The sequence below is a fragment of the Mirounga angustirostris genome, unplaced genomic scaffold (genome assembly GCF_029215605.1).
Source record: "Mirounga angustirostris isolate CCGP_5_RB_7025 unplaced genomic scaffold, mMirAng1.0.hap1 SCAF_3, whole genome shotgun sequence".
Taxonomy (NCBI): Eukaryota; Metazoa; Chordata; class Mammalia; order Carnivora; family Phocidae; genus Mirounga; species Mirounga angustirostris.
The window spans coordinates 28,924,141-28,941,118 of NW_026991711.1; the positions used below are offsets into that span (position 1 = coordinate 28,924,141).

Genomic DNA, 16,978 nt, shown 5'->3' on the forward strand with positions numbered 1-16,978 from the left:
TGGAAGGACATGGTATAGGGTTACACTCTACTTCAAATGCAGAAGCAAAAATGTAAACATCAAACAAAACTATTATGACCTTGATCAACACCGTCTCTTTTTAATTCCTCTTACTAAAGCAATTAAACAAGCCTAAGAATTTTCTTCTGTGGAATCTACTTCCTTGTTGAATTCACGTGACTTGTCTTGTTTTCTGGCTTTCTTCAATAAAATCAAAGATCTGACATTTTTATCTTAATTTTATTTATTTTATTTTATTTTTTAAGTTGGTTCCGTGCCCAGTGTGGAACCCAGTGCAGGGCTTGAACTCATGACCTTGAGATCAAGAGCTGAGCTAAGATCAGGAGTCGGACGCTCAGCCAACTGAGCCACCCAGGCGCCCCAACATTTTTATTTTTTTAACTACAAACTATCACTGAATTAAAATGAAAGCAGTGGAAATGCCAGCTTTTACCAGAGTCAAATACATTTTGAGAATTTCAGCTGTATGTGACTTTCTGCCTACAAAGTTATTCTGATGCATAATGAATCTGTGTACCTACAGAATTTTGAGTATAAAATTTAAAAACACATTGACCTCAGTTTAGCATATATATGTGTTTAGTATCTGTGTCTATCTAATGGCCATGCAATTCTTTTTCAGGATGAAATAGATTGTCTGCAGAAAGAAGTAGAAGATCTTAAGAGTAAAAATCTTAGCTTGGAGTCACAAATCAAGACTATTCTGGATCCTTTAACCTTGATGCAAGGCAACCAAAATGAAGACAAACATCCAGTTGCAGATAATCCAAGTAAAATTGACCCAGAAACTGTAGCAGAGTGGAAGAAAAAACTTAGAACAGCTAATGAAATCTATGAAAAAGTAAAAGATGATGTGGATAAGTTAAAGGAAGTAAGTTGTGGTTATTTTTTAAATTCTGCTGTGGTTTTTAAAATTCTGTATTTTAAGTCCCTTCAAAAGTAAAATAGCCATATTATCTTCACTCATTAGAAAATTTTTGGGGAAGGACAAAAATCTCTGGATGAGCACTTATAAGCAGTAGAACTTTTTTCTCCTTAAATGTCATTAGCTGCCAAGAAATATCAGGTCATTCCATTTGTGACCATAATTGGAGACTGTAGTGCTTTTGTATGAGTTTGCATCTTCTTGTAGAAGAGTGACATCAGTTTAAAGGATGTGTTTCTATTTACCTTCTTTGTGGTTTGCCTTAATTTTTTCTTAAGCTTATGTCAGTGACTGCCCTATATGCATAAAAACAAACGTATTCAATTCTCTACCTATAAAATGGAAGGTTTGGAACATATCTTCTCTAATACTACCATTCTCTGATTTTTAAGATTGTAATTAGTTAAAGACTGAATGACTAATTCCAAGGAAGCTTTGAGTAGCTGCTTTGGAATACTCCATGTAAGAAAGTATTGTAGCTTATGAAGTGGGTTCATTTTTTTCAGTTATTCTTCCTTTCACCCAACAAGATAAAGCATAGGTGGAAAAGGCAACCCCTAGGCTTTTTCAGTCTAGGAAAAGAGATGAGATCCATGCCATCAGTATGACAGGTTGTTATAATCAAGTGCTGTAGAGTTTTGTTGGCCAGAGGGACCAGCCTTTGGCTTTCATTTCAAGTTTATCCACAGCGGAGTCCTGCTGTGCTGTATGGAGTTGGTTTTGTGGTATCCATGTCCACAGCCGCCCATTTAACCTGTCTGTATTCACTTAAAATATTGTTACTGTGTTGAATGATTGAGTCCTGCCTCCTTGAAAACATTAATGAGCTCCTTAAAGAACTACCACCACATACTGACACCCAGATCCTCAGTGAAGCTGAATAGCATAGCAGTGTGCAACTTAATGTAAATACTAAGCCATCTTCACATATCTGCCTATAAAATAAATGTTGTTTGAGCTCAGGAAAGGCCATAATGAAAGAAGGGAACTTAGTGCTTTCAGAGAAAAAAGAAACTATAGATAGAATTACACTGAGTTTGTTACAAGTTTAGGGGAAGTGTGTAGTTTCTTTGGGTATTGAAGGCCAACATTAGCCTGTTGGTTTGTCCAAGAAGAGGATATAAAAAGGAAAGACATCTGGAAAGTTACAGTATTTATTAATCTACTATGTCCCCTTTAACTTCCCTTTGTCTTCTTGAGCTATCATTAAGTTCTACGTGGTCTCTTTTATAGTTATTAAACTTCATTTAAATTTTTGGCAATAAATGCTTCTTTGAAGATGAGGATCTGTATGAAAACATTATTCTGGGCTTGTAAAAGTGGTGTAGGGGGTGTATGTGAAAGAAAAGTACATAAAACACAGTTTTTCTTTGCTCTTTTAAAGGTCACATATTAAATTCAATACCCAAAGCTACACTGAGACCTCAGAATTATTTGGGATATTTAACAAGCCCATTTTGGATACCTAGTGGTGGTATTAGGTAGTACTAGGCAATAAATGGGGGCACAAATGAATTAAAAAACATGGAAGCAAAATTTGAATCTGAGGTACAAAATAACATACTATAAATCAAATACAGGAGTACAAAAGATTCAGACTACACAGCATGAGTGAAATGGACTTGTTTTCTGATGTTTCCAGGACTAGGTAAGTTTTGAAACCATTATGAGATCAGTATCATTTACGCAATCAGTATTACAAATGCAAAATAGTTATGTGAAGTCCTAGGTACAACAAATGGGTAGAACTTTGCGCTTTGTAATCTTGAGCCACCTAAATTGAAAATACCTCTGATGGTTTAAAAAAAAAAAAAAAAGAAAAGAAAATACCTCTGATAGTTGAGGAACCAGCCAGCCCATAATGAGGATATTAGAGAGCCACAGGACTGGTGAAAGACCTTGAAATGTAGTGATACAGTATGGAAGGGATGGGGAAGAGAAGTCAAATGAGTTTCTAATTTAAGCTTGCCATCATCATCAGAAAGCATTCACTAAGTGCCTCGTCTTATGGTGCTGTGTTTGAGAGCTTAATTCATTGTCTGTGTGTATGAGGAAGTAAATGACTTTCCTTGTATCTTCAGAGGGGCAGTAATAGTGTTTATCAATCACTTAAAGAATTAACCCTCCACAGTACTGGTTGGTTTGCAACCATGAGGATAAGTAGCTGCTCAAGAGCCCAAAAAGAACCTCCATGAGTGTTAAGTACAAGAGCTAGCTAGGCTTTGTGCCCAGAAGAATGTTTTTTGCCCTTCCTCTCTTGTCATCCTCTTGGGGTATTTGTGTGTGGGTGGATGAGCAGTATAGTCAGAAGTTCTGGAAATTATTCAAGAACATTGGTCAAATTTTTTAAATCTGTTTTTAAGTCTTTGGGTTTAAGCCTTTTTGTTGACAGTAGTTTTCGTGACCCATTCACTTTAAAATGTTTTAAATGTCAATGTTCTAGTCAAACAAAAGACATTTCTCTTGCCAAGTTAGTGAGATTGGTTTCTAGGCTAGGGAGTGTTATTCTTTGGAATTAAAAAATGCCATGACTGAGGAATTTAAATAGCTTTTAAAAAGACTCTAAAATTGAGGCACACTACTTTTTATCCAGAATCAATATTCAACTTCTAAATTTCCTAGCAATTAATGTTTTGTTAGACAGTTTTTAGGTATCATACAATTCAAAAAGAAAGTCATACTTGGGATTTTTTTAATCAAAAGAGAATTCTTAGAATTTTATTAGAAAATATTGACCCAATTTTGAGAGTCCCAGAAGTTGTGAGCCAAGGCATTTGGGAAAGCCTTGTGAAGAAAGCAAGCAAGTGGTTTAACTATATTAGATTTGTTATCACTAAAAAGCTATTTTTAAGTAACAACCCAAAATCAGTCTTACAGCTCATCATTCATGAGAATTAACTCTTAGCATTAGTTTTGCAAATAATTGCATATAGTATAATGTTACCATGCCTAGAATATTCAGTTATGTGAAAAAGGAAAAAAAAAATATTTGCCATTAGTATAGTCCCTTAATGACGCTAAGCTAACTAACATAGCTGTTTATTTCCCTGGATAGGAGAGTTGCAAGGTGCTTGGGGATTATGGATTAAAAATGCTTGGTTGTGTTCACAGTTTTACAAGTCATTCCCAGTGGTGATTTTAAGTTTCTGAGGACCATGTTCTAGTATTCAATTTTCTGATATCACTCTAAAAAATACAGATGGCTCATGACATAATTTTTATAAGGCACCTGTTTTAGTTCATGCTTAATTATTTTCAACTCTTTTTTAAAGGCAAATAAAAAATTGAAATTGGAAAATGGTGGCCTGGTGAGGGAGAATTTACGACTGAAGGCTGAAGTTGATAACAGATCACCCCAGAAGTATGTATTTTGCTCATAAAGCAATGTTTCAGATGATGTCAATGTTTTAGAATAAGCTGCTATTATTGTATGTGTTTTTCATTTGACTCTTTTCATTGAAACATGTAGATTTAAATACAATGTCTTGCCTGTAAAAGTCAAGTGTATACTTACGTTATTGGTGAAATCTTTGTGTCATTTAAGGCTAATTTTGAAGAAAGGATTTCATTCTTATTCTTTTTCCTTATCTGATTAGCAGGAGGATTGTTTTATGTGACCTAAGACAGGAAAAGTTTCACTTGGTTTTGTATGTAACTGTTTAATAGTACTAACAGAGAGTAGGGCGATTAATGTAATGCCCTTTAGATATTCTCTGAAAGAATCTTGATAGTAGTTAACATATGTAGAGTGCTTTCTCTTTGCCAGGTACAACAACCTGTGATGTACTATTAGTGTTCTCCATTTACAGATGAAGAGACAGAGGCATAGAGAGATTATCCAATCTGTACAGCTAGTAAGTAATGGAAATAGGATTTGAACCCACGTAGTCCAGTCCCAGAATCCATGCTGTATTACATTACAGAGAGAACCATTACACTATTACATTAACCATTATACTAAAAAGCATATCTGAAATAGAGTTTAAGGCATTATTTGTTGAATTTTAGACTGATTTTAATTATACAATTAAGTGAATCTATTCTTCCTTTATGATGGGATAGTTTTCATTCCATTCCAAGTAAGACAGTACAAGTATTGCCCTGTTTAACAGTTTGTTTAAAATTATAAGAAACAATTGAGAGTTGAGAGTTAAAGATGGAGAAAAGATGGGAGATAGCACTTGAAGTTTTTCTTCTTCAGGGGAAAAAAAAAGGTAAGCAGAGAATATAGCCTTCCGTCCCTCTGTGAGGGGTGGCATATCAGAACTCCACACTTTCCTTCTGTAATGACTAGACTTCATTTCTTCCTACTGGAAAAAGGCAAGGCAGACATAAGCAGCTGGAAATTTGTCCTACCAGAAGTAACTCTCTGCTTATCGTATGAAAAAGAGAAAACACTGCGTTTAGTAAAACCAAGTGTGGTATCAGGAAATGGTAGAAGTAAACCATAATTACTCAAAGCAGAGATAACTAACCAATAGAGAAAGAAGCATAGCTTTTACCTTTAAATAGTTCCTTCCCCTGTGCTTTCCAACCTCATTTTTCTTTCACCTCAGATAATGTTCTACTTTGACAAATTAGTGAAATAAGCTTAGGAAATGTTGCTGTTATGTGGTGGTTTGAATCTCTGCTCCTCTCATTTATTGGCACCTCGCCTTGCCAGTCATAGTAATGCTTGTCCATTAGTTGCATTTCCCACAGTGTGCTGAATGGAACTAAAGCTATTTTGTCTGTAGCTTTTATTTCTTGAAAAGTTGCCCACCAGATTTCAGATTTAATGCCAGCCACCAGGATGTGTTTTTAAATATCCACGGTTCCAACCTGATAAGTAACGGAAGAATCTCACCTGAAGAAACCTGGCCTCTGACTATCCTAACAAACAGCCACACTTCTGAAACCCATATAACTTTAGGAGTTGCTATCTTTAACTTCCATTCCTTCCCTTTAGGGGAAGGGAACAGTTTAACTTAAAAAAACGATTTGAACTGACCCCTATTCCAGATCAATTTGCAATGCATTGAGGTATTAAATGCATTGCAGTTGATTTATAGCTTTGTTTACTCTGCATCACCAAACCCTAGTGGGATTCAGAGAGAAGCTGACCACAGCTGAAAATACCCAGATCTGGTTCACCTGAAGAGAGCTTCTATTTGTTTTGAAAAAATATGAAATTTCAAGAGTGTAAAAGTAAATGCAAGCAAATAAAACCATCTGTTCCATTTTGTTCCCTTGATTAGGAAGTTCCTTAACCAATTATTTTTCTTTTGTCTACTTGGTTAGGTGTCAACGTATCCTTTTTATGCACATAGCTTTAGTTTCCAATGTATCCTTCAAATTGCGCAGACATATTCTACAAATCATGCAGAGGAGAGAGCTTTAAGATTTAGATACTAGAGAGGAAAAAATTTAGAAAAGTGTCATTGTCAGCTTGGGCTATCACAGCAAAATACTTTAGACGGAGTGGCTTAAACATTGAATATTTATTTTCTCACGGTTCTGGAGGTTAGACATCCCAGATCAAGGTTCAGCAGTTTTAGTTTCTGGCAAGGGCTCTCTTCTTGACTTGCAGACAGCCACCTTCTCACTGTGTCTTCACATGTCTGAAAGGGAGTTTTGGTCTCTCTTCCTCTTTTTTTTTTTTTTTTTTTGGAGAGGGAGAGAGGGGGGGTGGGGGAAGGGCAGAGGGAGAGAGAAAAATCTTAAGCAGGCTGCACGCCCACACCCAGCACAGGGCTCGATCTCACAACCCTGAGATCATGACCCGAGCCGAAATCAAGAGTTGGATGCTTATTAAGTTAAAGAGATTAAGTTAATTTATCAGGTGTCCCCTCTATTCTTCTTATAAGGACACCAGTTCTGTCAGACTAAGGCCTCATCCTTATGAGCTCATTTAACCTTAATTAACTCCTAAAGACTCTCTTTGTATAGTCAGACTGAGGGTTAGGGCTTCAGCACATGAATTTGGCTGTGGGTGGAGAATACATTTCAATCCATAGCAGAAGGTATTTCTTTTGAAGACACTCAGATCATGCTATTACCCCCAACGAGACTAACATATGATGTGGACAAGGGTGACTTAAACATTTACATTGGTCTCAAGTAGAGAGTTCTGTATAAAAGTAATGTATTTTATAATACTTTAAAAATAGTGCTATAAGCTTTTAAAATGAAAATCTGGGTTATTATTTATCTTCTCTGTTACTGTTTTTCTGTCTGTTTCCATCCATTATATCCAGTCTTAAACTGTGCCTGGATAATATTCCTTCCTCAACTTTAACCTAAAAGCCTTTTTGAGCAGTATGTCAGATATTCTGCTAAGCATATTTTTCTAGGCTTCAATAATATCTATTCTGTTCCCTGTCAAAAATCCATTGTCCTAATATCTAAACTGGTGGTCCAGAAAATGGGGTCTTTTTCTTTGATTTTATATAGCCACTTCCTGAATTTTTCTTCTCTTCTAAAATAGTTTATTTCACTAGGGAAAACCATTTGTTTGCCCTTTCAGTTTTCTTTAACATGGAGTCGTAAGAGAATCAGATCTAATGTTCATAACTCCAGAGGTGGTGATGTGTCCTTTAGTTTATAAGGCTGATAATTTGAAGAAAACTTACTCTCCCAGCCAGCCGGGGAGTACTGAATGTTTATTTACTTAACACTGTACAAGGTGCATTGAAATATATAAAATAAATACTCTTCCTGACCCCTATAGTAGGTTAGGTCCCTTTGCTATAATTTCTCTTACTACTTTGTACTTTCCCTTCATAGCACATATCATAATTGCTAGTAGTTAATATTTTGTACAGCTGTTTCACGGCTTTCTTCTGACTAAGCAAGGACTATAGTTGTATTCACTATTGTAGCCACTGCATTTTATAAAGTTCTGGTTCATATTCTGCTCCTAATATGTATTTGTTGAGTAAATGGATGATAAAGTTAGCTCTTTTTTTTTAAAGATTTTATTTATTTATTTATTTGACAGAGAGAGAGAGCACAAACAGAGGGAGCAGCAGAGGGAGAGGGAGAAGCAGGCTCCCCACTGAGCAGAGCCCGAGGCAGGACTTGATCCCAAGACCCTGGGGTCATGACGCGAGCTGAAGGCAGATGCTCAACCCACTGAGCCACCCAGGCGCCCCAATAAACGTAGTTCTTAAGACTAGGAGGAAACAGACAAATCCTAAATGTGGTACACTTAATAGGAAAAATGGCTAGGTGGTGGTATATGCAGCTGATGAGTCACAGACTCTACCTCTGAAACTAATAATACACTGTATTAGTTGATTTTAAATTAATTGTTTTTAAATTTAAAAAAAATGAATTAAAAAATCACTGACAAAATGGGAAGGGGGGTATGCTTTACAATAAAAGAGAATTAAGAGTCATAATAATCAGATGCAGTATATGGATCTTGTTTGGACATTGATTCATAACAAAGCATGTGAAAAGACATTTTTGAGGCAATTGGGTAAATTTGAATATGAGCTAGATATTAGGTGATACCAAGAGATTACTGTTAATTTTGTTTAGGTATCTGTGGTTACCTAAGAAAATGTCCGTATTTTCTTTTAGAAATGAATACTAAAGTATAGACTATAGAGTATTTTAATAGAAGAAAGGGGATGTATAATAAAAAAATAAAACCCATGAAACATGGCCCCTGCCTCTAGGAAGCTCATAATCTAATGAAGTCAAGAGGCAAAAATACATGAAACAATTAAATACTGAACAGATTTAGTCAAATAGTAGAGACCGCAGTAGGAATTTAGAGAATGACCAGTATGTTGCAATGGTGAAAGTCTTTATCAAAGAGGCCGGACTTGAGCCTGGCTTTGAAAGATGGAGATTTCCATGAGGAGGAAGGCATTCTGAGCTAGAGAGAAGCAGCTTGAGCTGTTAGAAATACTAAGTAGTCCCTTTAGTTCCAGGCCCTTGTCTCTAGTAGTAGCTACAGTTATGCTTGAGAAACATGGTGGCTTCCTTCTCAGACTGATCGGAGCAGAACTCCTCTGTGTGATTTGCATATCTCTCCATCATGACTATCATCACCCCACTTAAATAGCTGGTTAGCATGACTCCACTGTATCCATCACTCTGTGCTTTAAACAGAAAGGCCTGTTCTCAGTCTCCTGTTCAGTGGGGAATGCCAAGAGTGTCACACCTCCACATGGTAAAAAGCAACAAAAATGAGAAGAAGCTAAGGGGTGTTAATATTCCTAAATACCCTTGGCTTCAATTACTGTTTCTAAACTGTGCCCAGAAAGGTAGGTATACTTGTCCTTGATAGAGTTAGGAGTTCCTTAGTATTTTTTTTTTTAGCTTGAAGAGATACGAAGAATTGACTTGTAAAGCATTTGAAGGTTTCATGCCCTGTCTCAGATCTTTCTGTTCGGTTGTGCCATTTTTTTTTGCTCTAGGCACACTAGGCAGGGTTTCTATGGTTTGTGCCGACTATTATGAGGCTTTAGTGGAGCAACAGTTCTTGCCCTCGGCAACTAACTTACCTTAACAGCATAGGGTGTTAAACTCCATGGATAAAACTCTATAGGTCATTAATATCAAACTTGGTTATAGTTGGATTAATGGCTTTCCTTTCTATAAATATGTATTCAGGAATGTTATGTGTTCTTGTCATTGTGTCTTTAGTGAGATCTATGGATTTGATAATGTCTCCCTGCATGCAGCTCTTTTACTGCACAGCAACCCGAGGCTTGTCATTATGGACCAATCTTCCCCCATGCCCCTGCTCCTTCTGGGGGAAGATAAAGGCTCCAGATACTCTCTGGATAGTGAACAGTATTTCCTGTTATTAGTATAAGAAAAAAAGTACTCCGAAGAGGAAAGCGTAGATTTCATAGATTATGACCTGGGCTTTCTTCCCTTTTTGCTGTATTTGTGTTCCTTGATGAGCCATCGCATTTACTCCCATAGCTTTAATAATCATCTACCTGTATGTCAGAGATAAAATAAAATCTAATAAATCTTTGTTTGGTTTTACATTTTTTCTTCAGTTGTAGATTCATATTTCTGTCTGTTTTACACCTTCACCCAAGATCCTATACCTTAAATTCACCATATAGCATGGTGTTTAAATAAATGCTTAGCACTGGAGACAGACTACCTGGATTCAAATGTCCCTGCTTCCACTCTGCCCCTCCTTCCCCTACAGAATTCATTTTCACCATACTTGAAATGGTCTTTTTATAAAATACAAATCAAATTATATAAAAGTCTCCTAGTTAAAACTGTCCTGTTTTTTCCTAAAATAAAATCCAGATTCTTCACAAACTAGTCTATGTTTGCCTGTTCCACTTCATATTATTCTCCCAACTCATCCTGCTCCAGCCATACTGGCCTTCTTCTGTTTCTAAAACATGCTGGACTTTTTCTCTCTGCTTAGAATGTTCTGCTTCTAGATCTTAATGTGGTTGACTCCTTCTGCCAATCAGATTCAGAGATGCCTTTCCTGATCATTCATTCTAAAGCAGCCCTCTGCTTCAGTACTTCCTAAGTCCTTACTCTGTCTTACTGTGATACCATAGTAATAAATAAAATCATGGCATGATGAAGCAGTATAGTGTGATTATGAGCGCAGGCTCCAGAGCCAGACACCCTAGGACTGAACTCTGGTTTTGTCTACTTACTAGCTCTGTGATTTGGGGGAAGACAGTTAACCTTTTTGTATCTCTGTTCTTGTCTTCTGTGAAATGAGGCCAAAAGTAGTACCTATCTAATAGGTTGTAGTAAGGGTTAAATAAATTAAAACTTGAAATGTGCTTATAACAGAGCCCACAGCTAGTACTGAACCAAGGTTATAGTATATTGTCTTCCTAGCCCTAATCAGTCTGAAATTATCTTGTTTACTTAATAGCTTGATCTGTTTGTTGTCTGTCCCCTCCATTCTAAACTCTTAAGCTCTGCAAGGGTAAGAATCTTACTGCCTGTTTCCTTTACTTGCAAAACCCCAGCACCTGAAAGGCATCTGATGAATATTTGTTGAATAATTAAATGAATAGATAAATAACACTCAATAAATTACTTAATCCCTTGGAGCCATCATTTTCTTTATATACAGTGTGGATGATGTGTTACTGCGAGGATTAGCAGAAATAATTTCATGTCCTTGGAACAGTGTGTAGCACAAAGAACCGATAGAGGTGTGTGTCTAAATAATTGTATCCATTATCCATTCTACTCAAAAGATTGTTTATCCTCTTGCTTTGTTCCTATCCTCCTTAATGGCTTTACTACTCATCTGGTTGCCTCAGATAGAAACCTCGGCCTTCTGTTTCTCCACCCCTTCTCCTCATCCCACACCTAACTGTTCAGTATATTCTATCTGTCCTACCTCTTAAATGTCTCTCTAATCCATCTTCTCATTCCCACTAGTTTAGATCCACATGATTTCTTGCTTAGTCTATTTTAAACAACCTTCTGACTGCTTCCTCTTCTTTTCCACTCTCAACCCTAAAGCATCTGCCTTATTGTTGCCAAGATTCTAGAATATAAATTTGATCATCTCACTCCCTTGTTTAATAACTTTTGGTGATTCCCCATCGTCCTCAAATTAAAGCCCAAATTTCTTCAGAAGTTTATGAGGTTCTTTACAATATGACTTTAGCTTTGGCCTTTTTGTGTCCTCTCCAACCTTCCCGTTCTTATACTCTGCTTTGGCCATGCTGAATTTCTCACTGGGCCCAGATTCACCATGTTATGACCTGGCCTTTGCACCTTTGCTCATGCCATTTCCTTCGTTTTTCCTGGTCCTTCCCATTAGCCTCTCCCTTCTTATTCTGCTTTGTTAATTCCTCCGCAGTTACTCTTATTTGTGAAGCCCTTCATGATTTCCTAAGACAGAAGAAACACTTTCCTCTTGTTCTTCCCACTGTTCTTACATTATTAAGGATCACATGGTATACTGACAAGTTCCATGACTGTCATGCTCACTTAATCTACTGGCTAGCTTCTTGGAGCTAAGACATATTTATAAAAATGCATGCCATATGTGTATCTGTATAAAATACATGTAAGTGTGTGTATGACTGTGTGTGAGTGTGTGTGTGTGTGTGTGTGTGTGTATGTTCTCTGGAGACTGGCAGAAGGAAGGAGTCGTTATACTCTAATACTCCATGCTGCAACGTGGAAGGAACTAATCAGGGAATTAAGATTCTGAGCTTTCTTGAAGCTTAAAGTACAAAGAGTTTACAGGGACAAGAAACTCCCAAGATTCTTGGCATTTTCTCCAAATGAGAGCAGAGGGATTTCCTGAGGTTTTCCTGAGTCATACTAGAGATTGGGAGCAAGAAAGGGGAAAGGAGGAGGTGATGTTGCTGGGCTTCTGGACAAGGTTTCTTGTCTGAGTCTCCTTACTTGAACTGGATTTATCCTGCCTTTATCTGTCTCCATGCTGACTCTGAGCTGTGGCTCCTGGGTTCACAGTTCTGCTCTTCCTAAACTGTGTCTCAAGACATGCCAGTACCACCCAGACTACTCCTGTGTTTCGACTTCCTCAGCAGCACCTCTGGTCTTGCTGGCCTTGGCTATTGTCCCTTCTTGACCTATTCTGGCCTTTTTTACTTCTAATGATTCTCCCCTGACAAACGCCATGACTCCTGGTATTTGACCCCAGCCTGATCTGATGACTGATTCTGCTATGCCCTTTGGTTTTCCCGGAAGGGGAACTTGTAGACTGTCAGGGGAGCCTGATGATACCCTGGGGCCAGACTGTGACAGCCAGGTGTGCTCAAGCCCCTCAGCCGCCTGAGGGGCCCTTCTCTGGGTATTCAGCTAATTGGGGATGGACAGTTTAATCTGCAGTTTTCTGTCAACTTGTCTTTATTGTATTGATAAGATATTTTAAGAGCCTGCAATGCATGCTAATGACTAAGCAATAAGGTTGTTGGGAAGATTAGGACCTGCTTGAGAACAAGAATGTGTTCTACACCTTTTGTTTTCCTTTCTCATATCCTCTTAGCATACTTTAAGTCCTCAGTAACTGTCATCAGAGTAATAATTACAGGATGGCTGGATCACAGTTTTTGTTTTATTTTGTTTTAGATTGTTTCTTATGTTAATAAACATTCCCTTTGGAATTGGAAGAATAAAAAAATAGATTGTTCCTCATGGTGAGAGAGAGGTTGATCTAACTGTAGTGAAAAATAGGTAGATACTAGTCAGGAGATTTTTAAGTATGCTCTTTTCATATAACAATAGTTGTCCTATTACACTGTTGAGATTTTGTTGTTAAGGTTATTATATTTGGGAAAACCTATAAGTCCTTTTTTTAGAACTGTAAAAAGATATGAAATAGCATATCATAGGTTATTTCCTTCCATGAAAGATTAAGATCCCCACTGATGTCCTGTAAACTTCAAGGCTGATATTTTCTTTTGGGGCAGAAAATTAGGGCATTTCTATGTGGAATTGAAATGAAATATATTTATCAAATAAAATGGAATTTTTTCCATAGTAAAAAGAGTACTCCACCTTCAGAGGCAGTCTATATATATATGTCAGCCCTTTTTAGAGACCACAAAAGAGAATCTGTTCCTCTTCGTTTTACATATGCAGCCCAACACTAAGGTTGTTTGTGTTAAGAATTTCTAGGTATCTCAGCAAGAATTTTCAACATCACAATTTTCAACTACAAAGGCATGGTATAGTTTAATAAACACACACACACACAAAACTTCCTTTAAAATTGTATTAATAATATGAGCTGTTATTTTAAAACCCTACTCTCCGTTTGAAAGCTTGCAAAGCAGACTGTACCTTAATCTTTAAACGGTACTTCTGGGAGGTAGAAAGAGGAAGAATGGCTGCGTGGGCCTTAATTCTTTATCTAGTTCCACTGTCCATGTGACCTTTGTCTTTAAGGAGGATATTGTGACTTTTTTTTATTCTTGCAAATGTTGAAGTACTTTCTATTTTATTAAAACTAAGATGCAGCTTAATAATATAGCTTGTGTTTTTTATTCCTCAATATAAGACCCCGGGACAAGTACCTATGTGATGCTTAGGCCCACTTTAATTTTGCTCATTTCACGTAAGTAGCACTGTTCCCTTATAGTTGAAGATGCCTGCTGATTATGCATGAGGTAGACAAAATGATCATGTATACTTTCTGTCATTAGCTCACTTAAAGATGGGGCTTTCAAATTTGTGGTTTGGGTTCTGATTTAGTCTTCATATCTCTGGTTAAAATAGCTACCCTCTTTGGGTTGGCATTTGTCAGGGTGATCTGTCTGTGCTATAGTTTTCTGCAAGGCCACTTTAGTAAATGATCTTTGGAAATTGCAAAATATTCTTGAACTTGTGTCTAAAACATAGTAGGTTTTTGATAAATATTTCTCAATTTTGTGCATACATATCTGTATGTCTTTCAACATCTTGATCCCTTATTTCCACTCCAGGTTTTATTAGCAAGTGTATGTATTAGTAAATATTACAACAATCCTAGTTACTTAACTGTGTGTACAGACTGTGTGCTCAGCAATCCTAGCTTGTATTTTACATTACTTTACAGTATAAATAGGTACTTATATTACTGAAGAAGGGATCTCATGTTTAGGCACTTCATATAATGTCAGACATGGTGTTTGGACTCAGACACACTTAAATTCAAATCCCATTCCTGCCACTTTCTGCAAATCCTTGAACAAGAGACAGTCTTTTTAAGCTTCTCATTTCTCATCTTTAAAATAAAAATAACAGATCTTCCTTCATTGGGTTGACAGGACAATTAAATAAAAAATATAATATATAACAAGCATATAGCGATGTGCTTGATTCAAGTAAACATTTAATAAATTGTGGTTTCTGCAGTTATTTTTGTCACTGTCATTTTCAGTAGTGGTCAGGCTACTGTTAAAGACTTACGTGTTACACTTACTCTTGGTAAATTCCATCACAAAAGTTCAGTTTATTTATGTATATATGTATTCATTCATTTATTTGATGAGGGGCTGTTTCTTTCTTTCTTTGATGATGGTCCAGAAAATAGAAATGTTGTCTTGAGTCTTCAGGGGGGAGGAATTCCTTCCTGTTCTCTTAGTATGGTTCATATTATTTAACATATTTTTGTGGAACCAACTTGTGTGGCTAGGATTGGTCATAGACAGCACTTTTGTGATTAATAAATTCTCTAAGAATGTAGCATTTTCTTCACTGGGTGTTTAATTTTAAAAAGAGAAAACTCTTGAAATATTGATAAGTCATACAGCTCTGCAGTGGATAAAAATATATCAGCTACTTCCCAAAGCTTCCCTAGTAGTTTAAAGACAGAATGCCCCCGACCATCCTCCTGACACGTACACAAGGGTGAAATATGGGTAAACACACAAACTACTCTTTGGAAACAGGTGAGAGTGAAAGGCCCCCACCACCAAGTACAGTTTTGACCTTCCTACAGCCCTGGACCTCTGTGCCCTCTTTCCCTGAAATATGCCCCTCTGCCCACCCTGCACACATAACCATAAGGCAGAACACAGTACTTGGGCCTCTCCCTTTTCTTCCAACTCCTATCAAAATTTCATGTTTCTGAAGAGTTCATATTACAAGCTACTTATTACTTCCATTACGTGTAATCAAAAAGAGGAGTTTGCAAATTAAAGGAGTCTCTAACTGGTGAATATTGCATTAGGAGAAGATATTTAGGAAAGGGAAAGGAATAATGGAATGTTCTTTCCTTCGAAACCCTACCTTTACTCTCTGTTTAAAATAAGGTATTTTCTAATATCTCTGAAAGTCAGGGAATTGAGAAGATACACAACTGCAGTTGTGTAAACAGGCAACTCTACAATAAAATTCCCTCTGTGAATGGGTTATTCTTTAAAAAAAACATTCAAGACTCAAGTTTACTTGGTTTTCTTATATATCAACTATTCCTTCAGTATAGGTAATCCTCACTTTGCACAGTTGTGGAGGACCATAAAAAAGGCCATTCCAGTAAAAATGAAAAGCAGTTTTAATAATCAATGGGAAAAATCAAATTGCTTTATAAACTTTAATAATTTTTGTCAAAATATTAAATCTCTTACTGTCAGTTATAAATGTATATGGAAATGAAAAAAAGAAAAAACTAATATTTAGTACACTAATATTTATGTAGTAGAATTTAAAACATGAGAAACATTGTGAAGTATTTTCTTTCTTTGTAAAAAACCTGTGGAGAATAATCTGAATAGTGCTTGTCTTCCTATCCTAGAACTTATGATATGAAGCTACTAGCATCTTTTCCAGTGTCTTGACGAATTGTCATACTCCTAAGTTTGCAACAGCTTCCAACATTTTATCCTTAATGCTTTCAGTGTCGTGGAATATCTCCATATTGCTTTAATGTGAAGTTTTTTGCCAACCTGTCACTTCCTCTAGACATCTTTATTCTTTTCACCACCACTACTTCCCTCATTGATGTCAACAAGTTTGCCGCTCCCAGGTTCCTCAGGCATTGCTAGGGTCTCTCAAATGGTGACAGTTTCAACATTTCCATGGTCAGGTCTTCAGTAACTACATTTACATTTGATTCCAGTTTTACTTCTAACATTGATCGCCGTTCAGTTCTTAGCTGCACCTTCATTTTTGTTGGCCAGTTCTGTCTTTTGGTTATCCATTATTGTAAAATGTATGTGACAGGACTACATGTGTACTGTCTGTGTGTGAACTCAATAACAGATGCAGAGTGACCATCCACTTTCAGACTTAGAAAGAAGTGACCCGATTGGTCACTGATGCATATCTGTTATTTATGTACTCTTTTGTGAGCTGAAAAGCAAGTATTGAAATTTTTATTTTATGCAGTTTCATGCAGTTAGTTACAGTCAATATAATGTGTTAAATTTGAGCCACTTTGTTAAGTAACTGGTATTATTTACCTAAACTGTGGCAACTGAAATTTATGAGTATTGGAAGCATGTGCAGCCAGGATATCAATGCTGGAAAACTGTCACATAGGCCAGATCATAAAAGCTGGTTCAGATCCAAAAACTGCTTTTACTTTGTTTCATAATTACGACCTCATCTAGCAAATAAGGAAAAGAT

At 36.7% G+C, this 16,978-nt stretch overlaps 1 protein-coding gene across 1 annotated transcript in view; it reads left to right on the forward strand.

Moving 5' to 3' along the window:
• OBI1 (ORC ubiquitin ligase 1) overlaps nt 1-16,978 on the forward strand; it is a 39,336-nt gene that overhangs the window by 14,759 nt on the left and 7,599 nt on the right. The window contains exons 4-5 of the mRNA XM_045869587.3: nt 644-892; nt 4,219-4,307. Of these exons, the coding sequence (XP_045725543.1) occupies nt 644-892; nt 4,219-4,307 (338 nt within the window). The remainder of the gene's footprint in view (nt 1-643; nt 893-4,218; nt 4,308-16,978) is intronic.